The 19,858-nt window shown below is 40.9% G+C and overlaps 1 protein-coding gene across 1 annotated transcript in view; it reads left to right on the top strand.

The window, feature by feature from the left end:
- Window positions 1-19,858, top strand: part of CPA6 (carboxypeptidase A6) — a 52,802-nt gene that overhangs the window by 23,816 nt on the left and 9,128 nt on the right. The window contains exons 7-9 of the mRNA XM_019471352.1: window positions 13,427-13,537; window positions 13,785-13,875; window positions 18,539-18,741. Coding sequence (XP_019326897.1) covers window positions 13,427-13,537; window positions 13,785-13,875; window positions 18,539-18,741 — 405 coding nt within the window. The remainder of the gene's footprint in view (window positions 1-13,426; window positions 13,538-13,784; window positions 13,876-18,538; window positions 18,742-19,858) is intronic.

Below are 19,858 nucleotides of genomic sequence, written 5' to 3' on the forward strand. Positions count from 1 at the left end.
GATGGCAACTATATCATAGTTTTCCTGCTGCACAATGGCTTCCAGCTCCTCCTGTTTGTTGCCCATGCTGCGTGCATTGGTGTAGATGCACTTCAGCTGGGCTACTGATCCCACCACCTTTTTGGGGAAGAAGTCCTAATTCCTATGTGACCATTCTCAGGCACTTCGTGGTTTCTAACACATCAATAACCCTTGCGTCTCTGCTGCCTCATGGATCTCCATCCCCTACCTCCACTGAGATGGCAGATCGAAGGACCTTGCTAGCACATCGTCCCTCAAACATTGGTGTACCACCCCCAGGCTTATCTCTAGCGAGCCTGGTTTTCTCCCTTTCCTCCTCCAAATCTAGTTTAAAGCCCTTTCAATGAGCCCTACTAACTCCTGTGAAAAGATCCCTTTCCCCCTTTGAGACAGGTGTACCCCAGCTGTTACCAGCAGGCCTGGTATCGTGTAAACCAACCCATGATCAAAAAACCCAAAATTCTGCCAGTGACACCAGGCTCAGAGCCAGGTATTGATCTGCTGGCTCTTCTTCTTCATAGACAGATTTCAGCCAAAATGATGGATTTCATATTCTCTGAATATCAAGTCATTTCTCCAATGTTTCTTTGATCCTATCTTATTGGATTTATGCTCCCTTTATCTTTGATATCTAGGGTTTAGCCTTCATATACATCCATTTGCTATTTTTCAAATGATCAGTGAAATCAAATGGAATTGGAATTTTGCTTTCCTCTTGTCCAGTACATCTTTTTTTTTTTTATATCAGCACTTAATATCTTCTAATTTGGGATTCATTTCAGATGCATGATATGTTTGCAGGATTTTGACCTTTCCCCTTAGTCAACAGACTTTTGTTCAAGATGGGATATTAGCTGCACAGTGGAGACTATCTTGCAATGCAATTTACAGAAGTCAAAGAAGGCTTCAGAAAAACCAACAGATGTGCTTTGAGTATTTTGCATACCACTTTTTTCACAAAATAAGGGATGCAACCTTTTTTTTGCAAGGTTCTTCCTATAAACACACAATTTTCTCACTTCTCTTCCACCCCATCACTGTGGAATTCTACAATGTATTAATACCTCCTCTGATTTAAAGGAACTGCCTTTGATTTTCTGGGATCTCTCCACTCAGCAGAAAGATCCTGGCCCTATAAGTCACTTCATGAGAGTAAACTTCTGCATCATCAACACCCTAATGCGTTAGCTGAGATGATCATATAATCATGTGTGGCTTTCCCTCAGAAGTCACAGCAGCGTATAGGGCAAGTACAGAATAATGAGGCCACTACAGTTTGGGTGAGCCTGTCAGCATGGCTGCTGATGCATGGATAGCTAAACCAGATCCAGAAGCTGATCTCCAAAGTTCAGTGCGCAATGATGGTGTGTCTTCTTACCAGGACTTCTGTTAGTGTAAAGATGAACAAACTTGCAACTATTTCTGAGCACCCAGGAGAACAGGCTGCAGTAAGGAAGGAAGATGTTTGGGACAGACAGGCACTGGTGAGAAAGCCTATTGCTCAAGTACATCTTCCTTACCAAGGTTTTCCCATAAAGCACTACAATGTGGCAGCAAGGTAAAAATCACAAGGTTTCTCTGTAGAGCTTATGGCAGAATATAGGCTGTGTATGTGTATACAAAAACCTTCTGGTTGTTATTTGAGATCCTCGGAGAGTAGCTTGCCAGTAAGACTGTTTCGCTAACTATGTAAAAGCGTTTTCCTAGATTAAAGAAAGTTTCTGCGGAGTTCCTCGAGGCTACAAGAATGTACCATCTTTGTCTGCCCATCTCGGTCATGCATTGCCTTTGTTTACAAATGACATATATTTTCTTCTTTCCTTAGAGCAATATTTCAATCCAGCATTAAAGCAAAAAGCATCAGGCTAAGAATACATTATGCTCACAGTCTCCATCATTACATTAAAAATTACTAGGAGGGGAGGAGAGACAAGATGATTAGATTGTTTGGTTTAGGATATTGCTTTTCTCATTAAATGAATTAGACATTTTTAGTAAGAACTCCAGGAAAACTGAAGGTCTCTCCATGCTTCAAACTCTGCAATTCTCTTTCGCTGGCAAACTCCTCCCTTAAGCACCTCGGCAGCCCACTTTCCGTCCTCCCTGGTGCTTACGGGCAGTTCTGAGAAAGGGCAGTCAGCTTGGAAACAGATTTTTCCTGGCATGTTTGTTGACTCTAAGGAATAGCACCACAAGCCCATTGATTTAAGGCAAGCAAAAGGAAATGCTGGATTTATGTGATGTTAGCTTCTTTTCTAGCAGGAACAGCATACGCGCATCCCTTTACCGTGCTGGCAGCCTGAAATATTTTATCGAGCTTTCTCTTCACCCTGTGATCTCTGTCACTTGTTTTTATTGAAGTATCCATGCTCCTGTGTACAACTAGGCTTTTCAAGTGATTTAGCTTAGAAAACAACCTCTATGTATGAATGTCACTTCACATTCAAGCTCAAGACTGGGTGCTGCAAACTTGACCAGATATTCCCATCCAGCTTGGGAACCCTCGGTATCTTGCTTGCACCTCTGGAAGTGGCAGCTTCTGAGTGCCAGTGAATTTGCTGCAAGCAATGGGAGAAACCACCTCCCGTAGGGTGGAGGTGCCACTGAGCAGCTGGCTGCTAGTGTGGCTTGCCAGGGTATGGGCAGCAGCTCCCCGCTTTCTACAAAGCATCTGGAGTTGTTCAGCTGAGCAGGAGCTGTCTCCCATCTATCTCGAAATGCAAAGCGGACTAAGGCAGATCAGACTTGGGAAGTGAGGATGTGAGGCTAGAGCATGGGAAGGCAAGAGGCTGCCTGCTACGCAGGCTTGTTCTGTATTCGGGCAAATACAATAGTTAGAGAAAAAGAACAGATGAACTAGAGAAAAAGGGAGAAAGATACAGAAGTAGAAGTTGAAGATTAAAAAGAGAAAGAGAACACACAGGAAAGAGTTTTGCATTATGTGATAATATAATTGAAAGTACAAAACCAGCCTACTCACATTTTGAAACAAACAAAAGGAGAGCGAAGACTATTGTTTGGTTTGGGAGTTTGGTTTTTTTGTTTGTTTTTTGTGTGTTTTGTTATTATAATCTACTCCAGCATGTGCTCTAGCCTTGGCTCTGTATTCCATAGGTCTGGTGTTAATAACAATGTCACTGTTTGTTTCTGTAGAAGGCGCCCCTGAATGCCCGTAGTCTCTCAGCTAAAGATAATCAGATGTTCTGCCAGGGTTAACGATACTGGTGGCCTCTGACAAACACTACCTCATGGTCATTGAATTTCAAGTCAAGAAAGGGGACACCCTGTGCACACAGGATCAGAGCTTTAGGTACCAGCTAACGAGCCACAGAGATGTGTACGCGCCTGTATTGTAGTAGAATACCGGTTGGGTTACAGTGGAGTCCCACCCAACTTCAAGCCTTACTCAGCTAGAAAGGGGTGGAAAAAAGGCCCCAATAGTGGAAATATTAAGAGACCTGTGGTGGAGTAGGGAAGCAAGAGGAACCGTAAAAGGAAACAGAACTGATTACTTGTGGACTACTTTGAAGGCAACCTGCAAAGATAAATGAATCTAATGTAACCCAGAATTTCTGTCCACAGCAAAAGATTTAGGAAAAAAAAAAAAGAAGAAAGGTTTGTTAGCCTAGATTTTTAAAAAGACTGCACAGGATCTAATCATACATTAAAATGTGTTAGTAAATATTACAAACTGGAAAGAAAGGGACTCTATTATGTGTTATTAGTTTGTAGAAAGCAGTAGACTTTAGAAACAAAATTTGTTTGTCAGACAGAACATGTATTTATCCAAAATCAAATAGCCCTCATAGAAACAAAGAAGCAAAACCTATAGACTTTTTGCAAAAGTACAATTATATATGTATATGTATTAAATAAGAACATTTAACTCTTCATTGGGTGTGCAATTGTGAGAGGAGAAGCAGAATTCAGATATCAAATTATCCAGACCTCAAATTTAGGATTTTACCATTGTTTTAAAAATCTGAAATATGGTTCACAGGCTGCTATTAAAATTAACATCAAAACTAGATTCTGTTTCAGTTTTAGTGGAAGCAGATGAGGATTCCCATGACATCTGGTTTGACTTTCTTCCCTCTAATAAATGCTGCCATTTGATCCATGTCAATGATGTATAACCTTGAAACATCATTCATACAACATTTTCAGAAAACAACATAGAAGAGTTGTGACTTTAAGATGCACTGTTCTTTGTTTCTGATGCAGGAATTTGTATTTCAAGATTAGAAAACTCAAGAAATGTAATTAAAAACCTTTAAGAAGCAAGCACTGGTTGTACTTCTTCTTGACAAAATGTTCTAAGAAGCCAATGGCAACTGTAAGGGAAACATCTATTAAGATCAAGTGCATCCCCCTAAGGGAGTGGCTTCATCGGGGCCTCAAAGGAAGGTGCAAATAGCCTCACACTTTGAAAATGCAGTAACCTCCACCATCACCTTCTTCTCCCATCCTCAAAAGTGGGCCTTTTTAGGAAAAAAGGAAAACTAACACATGTTGACCAGATTCAGTATATCTGCATCTCAAATGTGAACTGTGGCATGCTCTTCCACAGACTCCCTAGGCTCTTATATTTTTCAAATGTTTAAATCTTGAGGACTTTCCTCAAAATAATATTATTATTGTTATTCTTTGAATGTGGGTCAGCTTACATTGCATTGCACATAGCCACTTTTCTTTAATGTGAGACTGTTGTGGGTTTTTTTCCTGGATGAGCAGTGCTACCATCTGCTTCTTCTGGGACAACCTAGCCAATATCTAAGGTCTTTGCTGAAAAAATGTTCAGAACGACTTCTGAGCTTTCTGGATTTGATCAAGGTGACTTGATAAGTTTGGTTCAGGCATTGACCTTGCTAGACTACCCATGACAGTTCCCTCACCCCTATCCACAGGCCCACTGGAGAGGAGCTGTATAGTAGAGGAATCCAAATCCGCACCTCTGAAGCCCTGCTCATCCTGCAGCACTGCATCATCCCTTAAAAATGGGCCATAATAGCTGTCTCATCTCAGAAGAATCCCAAATCCGAAAAGAATATCAGTATGCTCTGTATAATTTAGTTTGTGAGATATGTGGCTGAAAGTCCAAATTCTGAAATGTGTGTCCTAGGATCCCAGTTATATGAGTTCCCAAATTATCCAAGATGATGTGCTTCTGCTTCATCATGCACCCAGGGAGCAGACAGGCAACCCTAGACAAAGAAGTTAAAGGCTGGGGGCAGATTTTTTTTTTTTTTAATGCTGACATTGGTATTGATTGCTGACAAAACCAGGCCTGAATCCCATCTTTTCACTCCATAATAATGCGTTAAGAGAGACACACAGACTGTCTAAGATGCAAAATGGCAACACCTGCCTCCACTATTCTAAGCCTGAGACTGATTTATGAGTCACCTTGTGGGATGCATATGGGATGCATACTGCCAATCAGCCAACCATTGGGCTTGCGGACCAGGCCCCAGAGACCAGTCTTTTCCAGGAATTTTGCAGAGTTCAAGACCTCAGATTCTTCCTCAGGAATGTTTATGAAGTGTTTTACTGTAAAGACAGGATACCTAAAATAACAGCACATACACATATACAGAACTGAATAAGGACAACTGTGAGATCAGATGCAGGTCCAAGCAGGAGACCCAGACAGCGTCAGTGTTAAAAGAGGTTGGCTCTTCTTCTGCGCCATGCAGGCCATGTGGTCAGAGGCCGTAAAGCTATAAGTATTCCTACTTTAAGATCTGCTGAAAGCCAATATAGCACTTATACTCATTCTGCAAAATTCCATAGTCTGTGTCCTGATGGACAAAACATCTGCAATATGCTGCATCAACAGTCAGAGCAGCACTCAGTCATTCATTTCAGTGCTGAAGTCCGCACTGTCAGGAAAACAGCTTCATATTCTGGATCATTTCTGGGTCTTGCTGAGCTCCATCAAAACTGGTGATCCTTTACGAGTGAGAAAATTTATTTCCCCTTGCTATCCATAACTACCAGAGCCTCAAAATACTGGCTGATTATGAAATTCAGATACCAGTTTTTCACCCGCTTCAGAAATAGTCTGATCTTGGGGGTGTGTAAGACAGTTACATGAAGCAACACACTAATGTTTGTTAAAGATTATACGCTTCACCTATCACTTGTCAACAGACTTAAGTCTTTTGAACAGGTACAGCTGAAAAGCCAGGTTCCCACAATCCAGGCTTTCAGACTAATATTAATTTAAAGGATGCTAATTACAGCTGCATTTAGTTATTCTTTGAGACAATGTAGTTAGTTCATCCCCTATGATATGCTTTCCATCCCCATTTTTTTGAGTTTTCCAAGCAGAAGCTTTGAACCATACAGGAAAGAAATCAAGGACCTGACTGCCTCTCCCTGTATGCCGTACATTTACGCCACTCCTGGTCCTGGGGACAGATATGCCACTGTTCTTAACATATCTTTGAGTGCTGGCTCTCAGAAACCTGAAGAGCTTTTGAAATCATTTGAAATATTCCGAAGTGAATCAGAAGCATGCAAGGCCAAAACAAGTACTGTACCTGTAGCTTTTTCCTTTCACCCTTTAGCTGGATACATTCCTTCTTTCCAAGGTCCGTTCCCTTCAGTTAAAGCTCTTCAGCTGATGTTGGTTGGACTTGAAATTTTTTGTTGCCCTTTAAACCATCACATCTTCTTGCTCTATGAAATCTTCCTATCTGGGTTTTCCTCCTGTTCATCAGTTTTTAGTTCACCCTTGTTTTAGGAAGGCTAGAAGCTTCTCAGGGCTGCATCTTGGCCCCCTGCAGCCTCCTTCACAGCTGCCAGTGATTATGGCACCATGAAGATTGGGCTCTTCTCACTTTGGAGGACCAGTCCCCTGGTGACTGATCTCTCCACAAACTCTGCAGCTCTTTCAGTAAATGCAATACAATCACTGGAGCTTAATTTTTATTGTTTGTCAGACTTTAGTCTCCCCAGCTGTATTTTTAGCTGCCTAACCTCAGAAAAAAATTGACTTCTCTGAGTGCTCCCTATATATCCATTATCTGGAGGAAAAATCCATCTGTTTCATCCTGCAGCATCTATATTTGAAACACTCAGCCTTACTTATCTTTAGCTAACTCATTCTTCTCTGTCAGGAGCTTCTGCCTGAAATGCTATTTGTTTTTTCTCCATCAGAGAGATCACCTCTTCCAGCCTCTTCATTCAGTACTTCATTCATCAGCCTTTCAACAGCAAGAGGCACTGGTGCAAATGTAGAATCTGCTTTATCCTCATGATTTTTTTCATCCTCCAAATGCTATTCCTGCCATTTGAAGTTTCTGTGCAGTAATCACACCTATGTGTATGTAGTTTCTGCTTCTACTCAACATCCCTCCTCTGCTCCACAGCTGGTTCAGTTCTGAATGAGTTATTTTGGCAGCCATCTTATATCCCACTTTGCTCCGAGTGTCTGCATCTCTCCAGCACATCCTTGCTACTGAAAACAGAGGTTACTAATGTGCACCACTTCTGAAGGGATAGAAAATAAAGTAGCAGTGAACACTACCAGTAAGAGTTTCCCAGACTGGGCCCTCAGCTGTGATGCTTTTTTTTTAATGGATAAAATCTAAGCCAAAGCCGAAAAGATGGGGTGCAGTACCATGGTATCACCACAATGAGGCATGTGATGCATTGTTTTAAAAGCAGCTGTGGCAAACCATTTTTATACTGTGCAGTATTTCTTTCTCTTTTGGTCCATGATGGATTTTCCCAGGTTCTATTCAACGGTAAGACAGTTTAGAGAAGGTGCTCTCCTTTGCTGTGACATCTTCACGATGGCAAAAAAACAGTTAAAATGGTTTCAGTTTTCCTCTTCCAAAAGGAAATAAGTACTGCATCATTTCTCTTGTGTACTTTCAACTACTCAGCTGCATCCTCCTGCCTACCCATGATCTTAAGGAGGTAAAAAATACTTTCATTTTGCTTGCAGCTATTCATTTTTCACAATGTGAAAAATTAATCTTGATAAAATAAAGGTAACCCTGCAGCTGTGTTGTGCCTGTAGTAGGAATTCTTCAATGATACTTGCTAGTGCAAACTCCTATGTCAGTATTAATCACTACCCTGTGAAGGTTTTTAAGCTGTTGGGTATGTTCTTCTTCAAGGCATGAAGAGAATTCACATTGTTGCTCCAACATATTACTTGCCCTAGGGAAGAAATTCTGCTTTATATTTTAATAGTCCACTCCTGTATGATGATGCTGAGTAATTAGGGCCTCAGTAAAATTACTGATATGCAGAAGCGCTATTGAGCACAAGAAAGGACTGTGAAAGAAAACTCTGTGTGTTGAACAATTTAGTTGTTCCAGAAGTGGAATTACAAGCAATAATTTGCATCTTAATTATTTAACTGTGTCTCAACAGTATAATTAAACAGTGTATTCAAGTGAGTTCGGTTGGGTTGCCCTCAATATGTACTACCCTGGACCAACATAACTAGGATGTAAAATTCAAGAATTACATTTTTCTGTGGTAGACATTTCAGGGGGTCTCCACCAACTTGGTGGGCTTTAGTTTCATACAATTACTAGTAGAGAAATTTGCGTTGCCCCTTTCAGAGTATTCACACTGCTTCAGAATAACTCAGGCCTTTCTTTTCCCTGCTAGGCAGTCCTTGACTTATTTGGAACCTATGAGGTTTTTTATGTACTACCTCTCAGAGCGGAACCAAGAAGTTGTGTCTCCTACTTCCACTAAGACCTGTGTAACTCTATCCAGCTTCTTCCCCACAAGGTCCTTCATTTGCTTGGGTGGTCCCAGCTTTCCACAAGCTTCCTGGAACTGCTGTTTGCTTCTCTAACATGTCAATCATGCCATCGTCCCTCTGCCTCTTCTCTGCTTCAGCATCTTCTCCACTCGTATCCTTAAGTACCAGTGTAAGCAAGCCTTTGGGATCCTGCAGGTCCGTCTTTTCAGACTCTTTTTATGCACTCTCTTCTGAGTGTTGCAGAGTAGTTGCAGCACACTGTCATCTTTCTCAGTTGTTGTTTCTGGGTTCCTCCTGTGGGAAATGCTCCCAGAGAGGAAGGAAAATTTTGCTTGGCGGAAAAAAAAATAATCAGATACAGTTCAAGCTTCAGCCTTGAAAATTTGACCCTTTGTTTTAAGCCCTTTGTTTGTAGACACTCAGTTGTATCTTACCTTTAATAACGGGCTTACCACTCTGCTTGTGATCTGAGTGTCAAAGCAGGACACTAGCAGTAAAAGGGAAAATGTGATAAAAAGATGTACTGCTTCTAAGCACAGAGACAGAGCTAACTACTAGCTTGCCAAACTGATAAAGTGGCAATGAAGGCCTGAATGGCAGATCATGGTGTCACCCTGTTAAAGTGTAAGATACACAGACAATAGTAAAACATTGTATGTTACCATCAGAAAGGATGCTTTAACTGATACCTTAATAATTGCATGGAAGAGCTAATCCTGTTTTGTCAGAAGCAGTTTTATGCCATTTCTGGAAGAACAGCAATGGAGTCAATTCCCTGTGCTAAAATAGTAACTGTTTAATTTAGTGTGATTGTTTAATTCAAAAACAGAAACAACAAAAGCTGATTGTTACCTTAAATTTGATAATAATTAATTGTGGGACAGCAAATCGTTATTAAGCTCAACTGCAATTTCAGAGTTTCTCTCAACCCTGTCTCCTTGCTTTGTCCTTCTCAGTCAATCCCCTTATTTTATAAAAAGCCCAACTGCATCCTAAATCTATTTTAAACTCTTGCTTTTTATTGCCTTGGCAGTTTACAATATAGCTCTTTCGCTCACTTCGTCCCCCAAATTAAATTTCCTATGGACCAGATCCTCAGCCAGCCTAAGCTGGCGTACCTCTATCAACAATGACCACTCTGCTGATCCAGATGATCGAGCCCCCTCCTATTAATCATTGGTCCTTTCCCCCATCCCCCAGGCAGATTGCTTGCACGGTGTTGGCAGGGTTCCCGTATCATCTGTTCATTCACTAATAACACTATTCAGCATTTATTGGGCCAGTCTGGCTCTCTGCACATTCAGCAGCAAAGCTGCTATTGATTGCATGATGGGGAAGCAGAATCAAGCCATATAAAGTCGCATCACTTTGTATTCTGAGAGCTCTGTGCAAACTACAATGCAGTTAATTCACTAATGGTTTATATTCATCTTGCTTGTGTCGTAGTGAAGAGAAAATGTTTCAACACTCCCGGCGGGGGGGGGTGGTTCGCATGATAGTTGTTCGGAGGATTTGAGAGTCACGTCACAAAAGGCAAGTTGTGGGCTATGCTCCAGCAATGACACACCTTAGTAGCTGTAAGGCACATTGCCAAAGACCTCCCTGTTAAGGGAGGTAAGATTATACAGTCTCTGTTGCCTGATTACATATATCAAATAAAGTTGCCAGATAAAAACAGCATGAAGGACAAAATATTTTCAGCAGAAAGAGTGAATATGATCTCACTTACACCAGGTTACACCATCTACACTTTTGCTTTCCATGAAGAAAGCCGCGCCAGGTCCATTACATTTTTAATGAAATGCTGCTACTCTAAAAGGGTAACCAAATTATTAAGATAAACCATATATGCTTTAAAGAACAGAATTGAATGGTTGACATATTTGGCTCCAAATCAACTTTAAGACTTAAAATTTTGAAGAGTGTTACTGGGGACTATAATGCTTTCTAAAGTCTCTCCTAGTATTTTGTCAAAGACAGCGGGCATTAAAATAACACAGAGTAGCTTTAAAAAATGAAAGGGTGCTTGGCATTTTGCAGTCTATGTTTTGTTTCGGTTTTTAAATGGCGGTGCTTTTACCTAGCAAGAAAAATACATTCTTCACAGGATTTAAAACATATTGAACATTAAAAAGTCTTCATTCTAATATTTTCATTATGTCACTTTTTGCAATTTTGGAAAGGTTCTGAAAAATTTGCAAAGCTCATCCATGCAATTTTTAAGGAGTGTATTACCTTAAATTAATTAATTATCTGTAGTTATTTTAAGGAGATGATTTTAAAAGTGTTTTAAAGAGTTTAATCTTACAGCATTGTGGTTTAAAATACAGTATATAACACTATAGTGTAACAAAATGCATAATTACAGATGTAACTGACAGCAAAAGAATGGCATACGTAAATACAGATACAAGCAAATATGCCAATCTCATTATCAGTGATATGTAAATACCCACCATGGAGACACAACCTGAGCTTAATTTGTTAATACTGTCTAAAAAGAGAAAAGCATTAAGAAGTCAAGGAAGTGGTGTGTGGTGCCTTATTTCCTCCCCAGCCAAATTACTCCTCCCTGAGGTAAGCATGATAAAAATGTTCATTTTCTTTGACTCACATTTTGGAGCATGACTTGGTTCTGTTTCCACTGTAAGAAGAGCCTTACAGATTTAACATCCATACGTACCATACAGGCTCTTAATTCTGTGAAGATTTAAGTGCAGGGCTAGCTTAATGCACAGAGTAGCCCTAGTTACTTCAGTATGTGTTTTCTGCATGTGGAACATCAATGAAACAGAGCCGTTGTTTTCACGGTCATTATTTTTGAGTAACCATTGCTTTCTGTTTTGACAAAATTACTTTCTACTATAGCTGCAGTTCCCTGAATACCAATGTTTTTATCCAAATGTATCTGTAGCCTTGACGTGGCTTCCTAATACAAGAAAATTGAATTTAAATGCGATACCATTCCAGCTAAGAGTCTGTGGGGAATTTCTGGCATATGGGCCAGGGGACCTGTGACCTCTGCATTGGCCAGGGACTTTCTCCCAGGCAGCCCATGGCTCCACCAAGCTTCCCCTCAAAAGCCCATTGTCATCCTCTTCTCCCCTGTGATAACCCTACCCTCTTCCAGCATCTCGTCCCACCCTGCAGTGCTCCACGCCATGCTGTCCCAGCTGCTGCCTAAGTCTCATTTCATTCTGTGCTGTGCCCCCTTTGCCCTCTATTGTTCACCTTCCCCTCCTCTTGCCTGGCTGAAGCGGAAGAGGAGCTCAGTGTGGAGTAGCACTGGGTGACTCGGTAGCTTTGCGCAGGGATGACATGCTGCCTTGGATCTTCAAGTGAGGCCGAAGGACCTGCACGTGCAGAGCACTGCTGGAATGGAAGCTGAGGCTGGGTGAGGAGAAAGCACTGCACAACAAGAGAGGTGGTTAATGAACAGCTTAGAAAAAATATTTAGAAGTCTCACCAGACCCTCAGTAAAGAAAAAAATGTTCAGACTCCTCCATGAGTAAATTTTAGCCCCAAACATGTCCAATTGTATGGGTATTTCTTACAGGTATTCCACAAAAAGCATCCGTAAGCTCCTGTGGCAGCTTCAATAATCCAAACAGCTGCATGGTTAGGAGCCCAGAAGTATCGAATTCCTGTACTTCACACTGTTCCCTGGCATTTGTCAACTGAAAAGCTTTTAGCTTAGTTTATTTCAGAGCAAACGTTTCCCTTTGTACCCCCAAATGCATGTTACTTCTTGGATCTGAAGGGCCAGAAATACTGCAGAGCAGAAGGCTGTAATCACAGCACCAGCAGGAGAGGGGCCAGCCTCAGGCATCCCTCTGAACCCAGCATCAGTGTGATACACTTTCCGCCTGCCAGGTGAAGCATCTGATTCCTCGCCTTACAGAATCAAGACTTAAACTCTGAAGGATGCAAGTTTGATGCCCAGCTATGACAAGTGACAGTTTTTGCTACAGCATGTGGAGTCCAAGCTTCCTGAAACTGGTGAAGGAGCATCTCTGGTACTAGCAAACAGAACTGCTGAGGAGCCTCTGGTTTGCTGCGTTTTTCTAAGATGTAGGATGGAAAAAAAATACTTTCCCTACCTAGACTTCCTCTACTAACCTTTATACTTGAGGTTCTCCAAAAGTAGAGAGTTTTCTAAATTATAAAGGAATAAGCTGCCTGTATTGATGATTATGTGTATAGTAAATTACTTTGAATACAACAAAAGCTTATGTAATGTGAGCCTTAAATGCTTTAAGACATGCTCTGACCTCGCCAAATCATCACCTGGTGAAAACAACAGCGCTCCATCATCTTAAAGGAGCTAAACTCGTTTCCTCAGCTAAGACTTTCAGCTCCTACGTCAAGAAACATTTTGTATGCATTTGCTTCTCTGTAATGTGAGTTGTATTTTCTTGGCTATTGAAAGTAACGGAGAAGCAGAGAGAATAGGGTCTTCTGAACACCTTTTTTGCATGTTCACATGCTGCCTTTAATCACGTTTGCAGGAAGATGTCAGCCTTTCAGGTACAGCTCTAAGGATGTCAGTGGTGCCGTGAGATCAGGTCTCTGTACTGCCAAAGGCCACGTGGCTGTCTCAGCCTGTCACAATACTTAATTGGGAAATTATTTTTATTATGGAAACTACTTTCTTTGGCTTTTCTGCTTTAGGCTCTTCAGACATACCAGACCGATCCTGCCATGAGAAAGATGCTAACTCAGCTGTATTTCTATATCATGCCTGTATTTAATGTGGATGGATATCATTTTAGCTGGACAAATGTAAGTAGTATCAGTAGTATTGCTCAAATTGTTCAGACAGGAAAGACCAAATGGTTGTTACATCATTCAAAGGTGACTTTCTGTATAATCTGGTCCATCACTTTGTGGCATGCAGAATGGAAGTAAATTACTCCAGTTAAAATATAATACTGAATATGTTTACCAAGGTTGGATTGTTATGTGTACAAATAGATTTTTGCCAACATATAGTAATATTGCTATTTAACTATTTTATAACTTATGTTAGGATCGATTTTGGAGAAAAACAAGATCAAAGAACACAAGGCTTCGGTGTCATGGTGTTGATGCTAATCGCAACTGGAAAGTGAAATGGTGTGGTAAGTCTGGAGATACTTTGGTCCACCAGTTCAGATTACCCTGTATTTAATTATCCAACAGAGTAAGTAGGTTAGGTCACATCCGTTGTGAAGTGTTCTCTTTTCCATAGTTAAAGTTGAAGCTACTTTCCCATAAAGCCACAAGCCAGCGCTCAAATCTTCCTTCTAGCTTCTAAAAAAATAAAAGTCCTGAACTTTGGAAAAACACATTTCATCACAAGTAAAAAGTTTTCATGGCGAGTGTGGCAAAAGTGAAAAACCGCACGTACAGCTATTCGGTATTTCTGCAGCCATGTAAATAATTTGAAGCACAGTATTGAGCCTGGCCCATCACATTTCAGAATGTACCTGACTACAGCTTTAGGAAACATTTCAAACTTCATTTTATTTAATTTGTCATTTCTCTGAAACGGCTTTAGCTTCGGAAATGTCAGACTTGCTTTGTTGGCCTCACAGAGAAATGTCTGAGAATATTTTAAGGCCATTATTATTAGTGATTTAATAAAGAAAGAAGGTGCTTCTAAATGCATGGAGATCCAATTATAAACTCCCAGCACTTCTGTAAATACTTTCATAAAAATTGACCTCAATTTTGCATAGAGGATGCAGCAGTAATGAAATACTAGCAGAAGATTTGGAATGGGTCCACTGAAGAAGAAATGGTATTTTATTAAATCTTACAGCAAGACAGTGCAACCCACACAGGAAGCAGCCATACAAGTTCTGGTGCAGCAGAAAGTAATAGCGCTGTGTTGTGAAATACAGCGATATATACCTGGTTCTTCTGCTGACCTGCTCTCCCATCTTGAGCAACTTCCTTCACCTCTCTGTGCAGCTGTTTTCTCCTCCAGCATTTGTCCACCTTCATTATTTACATTACGAACTTGTAAAGACAGAAACTGCGTTTGCATAGCGCTAGCACAACATCCCTCCCTTCAGCCCATCCCTCTTCCACTGGAAGTCTCTAGATGTTTCCACAATAGTCCAATTACTTGCAGTAGGAGTAAGCACTGCACAGTCTCGCTTGCAGCGATTGGATTCTTTAAGCAGATTTTTGAGAACTGTAAGGATAAAAGTGAGTGTGAATAATCTGCCTGGGGAGATTACAAACGAGGTGAGAGTGAACAGAAGCATACATTCAATATAGTATGGACCTGTGAAATATGCTTCCAATTTTTTTTGACTCTACGTGCAGTAAGGAGAGGACTGACACAGAAGCAGCTACAGAAAGCCTATATTAGCTGAGAATCCCTCCACTACAGAAGACAGTCCCAGGGCTGCTATCACGATCTTTAAGGCAATTTTATGCTGCAAAAATAATGTAAAAATGAACCAAAGTCCTGTGTCGCCATTATGTTTTACTTAAGCGCGTACGTCACAACTGCAAGTATTTTGGGGACATACATTTACCGTTCAGAAGATAGCCACTGGCGTAGTTGGAATGAACAGTTCTCTTACACAGTCTTCAGAGCCATGTTATAGGTACCTATCAGTGCAACATTAATACTCACACAGTGCACTTTCTTTCTAGTCCTAATTAATCTTCTTGGGTTCAGATCACCCTGCTCCTCCCTCTTCCGGCTCCCTAGCCACTGTATTAAAGCACACTTTTTACTCAGTCCTGAAAGTGTTTGCTTAGTTTTCAGTAAAAAACATTTTTTCTAGGGTGAGTGAAACTGTAACAATACACACACATTGTGTGTTGTAATCCACTATTTGTTGCATTACTCCCCTGCACTGAACATGAAAGACAGGTCCACACACCGAGTTTAAAAAATAAAAATTCCTTCAAGGTTGCTCGTCATCCCACCAAGGACATGCTCTGCTTCCCTCACCGGACCCCAAACTCTGTCTGATTCTCTATTTTGCCAGAGAATAAAGAGCTCTTTCATGAACTGGGCTGGCTGGTACTCAGAAGATCCTCAGCTGGCACCCCATGTTCTCATTAATCTGACACTAAATGAGTCAGAGAAGAATCTGGATCATATCACGCTTTGAGGCTTGTATAATCACGGTGTGTTTAACATATAGTACTGCGTATGCTTGTAAAAACCTTTTAATTCAGTTCAGTCACACTTACAGTTTGCAGACAGGCTTGAACTTCGCTGTGGGGCTTCCAGGCAGGTGTGTTGTGGCAGAATCTAGCCCCAGCAAAGCTGCTGAATGCTAGCGGCAGTGAGCTAGTTGGTAAAGATAACACAGCATCCCTTCTGCTTTCCTCTTCCCTTCTAGCGTAGGACTTTGATGTAAGCTTTATGATGTTGCTTCTGTATTCTCTAGGGACCGAGAAAAAGGCCATATCACTGATTGTAGTAGATTGCACTTTGCAGCGCCCTGTACCCAAAATAGAGCACAGAAATTGCACACAGACCCAGGTGAATACTGACAGCAAGATCTCTGGGTAGAAATTCTCCTTGCAATATATATATATGTGCAATAACTAGCACAATGGTTTAATGTTCATGAAATAAATAGCGACTTTAAAGCCAATAATGAGGTACTTAGAACTAAATAATGTCATAGGGCAAACCCAGTTAAAGGGGTTGCATCCGAAGCCCCCAAGAGAGCAGCAGTGGGAGTTAAAATTTCCAGTGTATCCCAGTTTTCAGTGCACCCCATTGCTCACTGAGGACAGTACCCCATACTGGCAGAAGAAGCGGCTGCAAGGAAGTTTGAGAATCATGCTCCAGCTCATCCATCCTCCCAGTCTTCCTTCTGTACCAAAGCATTGGTTTTATCAGTTTCTGCACACATTTCCTTTGTACATTTGATCTCATGATGGATGTTGGAGGATACTTGTCCTCCTCCGGTATGCTAACAGGTACAAAAATAAGGCAGCATGGTAACATTTTATGCAATTCCAGTTTCTTCTCATGACTGTAACTCAGAAATTTCACAGGAGTTGATACGTACCGTATCGGTTTATTCCTTCTTGTGTTACTTCAAAAGAACTTCCAGTATGAAAATTGAGGATATCGTTACATTATCCAAGGCCACCATGGAAACCCTCTCTTTTTACTACCAGCCAGCTTCACTTCAGGAAAAGCATTGACTACGGCTGGTATTGCAAATGGCTTACAATAGTAGGCTGGACAGTTTAGAGAGTTTTTTCTTCACTGAAAGTCACTAAACTGAATCATATTTTACCATTGGGTCATTTTACCATCAGCTTGTAGGATTCTGCTGTTTATTAACAGTGATGTCCATTTTCATGATTCAGTATACAACACTGTTACAGGAGATGAAGTATCTGTAAAAAAAAAAGCAAAGGCTCCAGAGGCTCTGTTAAATAGCTCCCCTTTAGCTATATTATCTGACAAGACATCGAGGCAGACTGCTTTTGGGATTTGGATGACTTGGTGGCCATCTGTTCTGCAGGGAGGAGACCATCTGCCCTCTGTATAACTCTTCCATATCCACTGCAATCTAAGCACTAATACCTTTTGAAATGCCCACCTGTGGCCATTGAATGGTAGCCTCAATTTTCATATTACAAATGAAGCTGCAGCATGAAATTCTTCCACTTTTTTTTTTTTTTTTGGCATTAGGTTGATTGCATAACCCTGTTTTGATTCATATTATTATGCCTTCTCATGCACTGCTCTTTTCTTACTATTTGAAGATGGCAGTACTTACTATACAAAGGAAAGCTAATAAAACACTGCTTTTGTAAGTCCCTGATGACACCAAGGAATATCGCAAACAAACTATTATTATTCTGCGGGTCAGTGTAAAACGTGGCATTTTGAAATCGCAGTGGATAAAAGAGTGGACTGGATTTGCATAAATATTGTTCTTCTAGGCCCAGGCCCTAAGCTGTAAATGAGATGTTGGCTTAGATCCAGAATTCCTAAATGATAAAGGAGCCACTGCTACATCTCCTTTTCTGAGTTTCATCTTTCAGTACCTCATGGGATATTACAGGCAGGCTACGCTTCTTCAGCTTACTGCCACCTGAGGAGGTTGACGTGGTGAAAGATATCCTCACAACTGAACCCCTGCCCCAAACTTGAAGGAAAATTAAGCCCTGTGCAAACTGAGACGATTTCTATTTTAGCTAACTGAGCAATCATCCCATGTGGCTTGTCATTTTTTTCCCATAAGGTTTGCAAGAGTGAAAACAGGCAGTAGTCAGGAATTATTCTCATGTTTTAAACCAGTCTCTAAGATAATGCCTGTTGAAGTTATCTACCTACCATTGTAACCACCACTGTAGTAGCTAGTACCTTAAAATGCTCTTAAAGGCTAGATTTGTCTTGGCAGTGACTAGTGAAAGAGGTATAGCTCTCTGATTTCAAATAGACCAACTGAGACCCTTCAATAGTTTTAATACTGGAATGCTATCCTAAAATGTGCCACTCGTATGGAAAGCCAGGGAAGAAAATACAATGAAGTCAGGCTCTCCTTTTTCTGTTGGGTTAAAAGTATGTCCTCTGGGGAGAACTGCGTGTAGTTGGGCAATTGGCAACTTGGTGTGGCTACTAAATGAACAAGCAGATTGCTGTACTGAGGTGCCAGTGGCTCATACCCATCAGTCACAAGAAAGCAATTTGGTTATTGCTTTTCACACTTTTGCACGCAGGCCCACACAGGCTGAGCCAGAAGTTGACCCTTGGAAATTCTCTATGATCGTTCACCATCAACTTTCTCATTCAATCTCTAGATGAAGGTGCTTCATTTCACCCATGCGATGACACCTACTGTGGTCCCTTTCCTGAGTCTGAGCCTGAAGTAAAGGCTGTTGCTCATTTTCTCCGCAAACATCGGAAACAAATAAAAGCCTATTTGTCCTTCCATGCATATGCACAGATGCTGCTGTACCCTTACTCTTACAAATATGCAACTATTCCAAACTTCAGCTGTGTGGTAAGTACATTAAAACTTGGGAGAATATGTTTCCCTATATAATATTTTTGGTATGTTTTGTTTTGAGAGGAGACTTGTTTCTTCAATACTTTGCACATATTTAATATTGAGCAGTATTTATTCTGGATCCGCTTGCAATCGCATTTCTGGTTATATAACCTTCACTCAAAGTGAGTCAGTGGTAATTTGATTAAAATGGTATAGTGCCTTCCATCCATCAGTCCCTTTAAATTACATTATAGGATAAATCCCTGGGTTTTAATTATAGTTATTATCATTTTATTTAATTAACTGTAATGGGAATTATGTAGTTAAGTCCCTGAGCATCTAGCTCAAATTCTGTCTCTTCATGCTCAGAACTTAAACACTAGGAGCACAAAGAAGATCATCTTCAATGTTGTGAACAAAATAAAATTGAAATAGTTTACGTTCATCAATTAGAGGAGAAATCTCATAGATTTCACCAAAAGTAAAGCTTCAATTGCTGTATGTATCATCCTCCTCAGACATAGTGCTTTTAACTCTTTAAGACAAGCAGTTAATTAAGATCAGGGGCTTTTGTCTATTAGAAGAATAAATTAATAAGAATATGTTTTTTGATGCAAGCCTATCGATTTAGATATGTACATTTCAGGTATTCCATGCTCATCCAAACACAGAAGAACTATTCCCTCTGCTCGCACTCTGAGGTCTGTTTTTAGCCAGCCTCCTGTACATAAAAGCCTCCTTATGGCTTATTCTCTTAGGGTAATGGGGCTAAGCTTTACTTTCTGTTTGCTCCTGCTCACAGACACACATTGCACCAACCAGTTGCAAGCCTCTTTCTTTCTCCCTCAGTCCCCAGTAAAATTACATTGTCCGTATTGTCTGAGGACTATCAAGAAGGACTACAGAGCCCTGGGAGTGGCAGTAAGGGACTCAGGAGCGCAGGTAGCTTTTTCATCAATCCTGCCAGTCAAAGGGAAGGGGTTTGAAAGGGCCGGTCGAATCTGGCGAGTCAACAAACGGTTACGGGACTGGTGCCACAGTCAGGGGTTTGGCTACTTAGACCATGGGACTCGCTTTGAGAAACCTGGTCTACTGGGGGCTGATGGGGTCCATCTGTCAGAGAAGAGGA

The sequence above is a fragment of the Aptenodytes forsteri genome, unplaced genomic scaffold (assembly GCF_000699145.1).
Source record: "Aptenodytes forsteri isolate BGI_AS27 unplaced genomic scaffold, ASM69914v1 Scaffold411, whole genome shotgun sequence".
NCBI lineage: Eukaryota > Metazoa > Chordata > Aves > Sphenisciformes > Spheniscidae > Aptenodytes > Aptenodytes forsteri.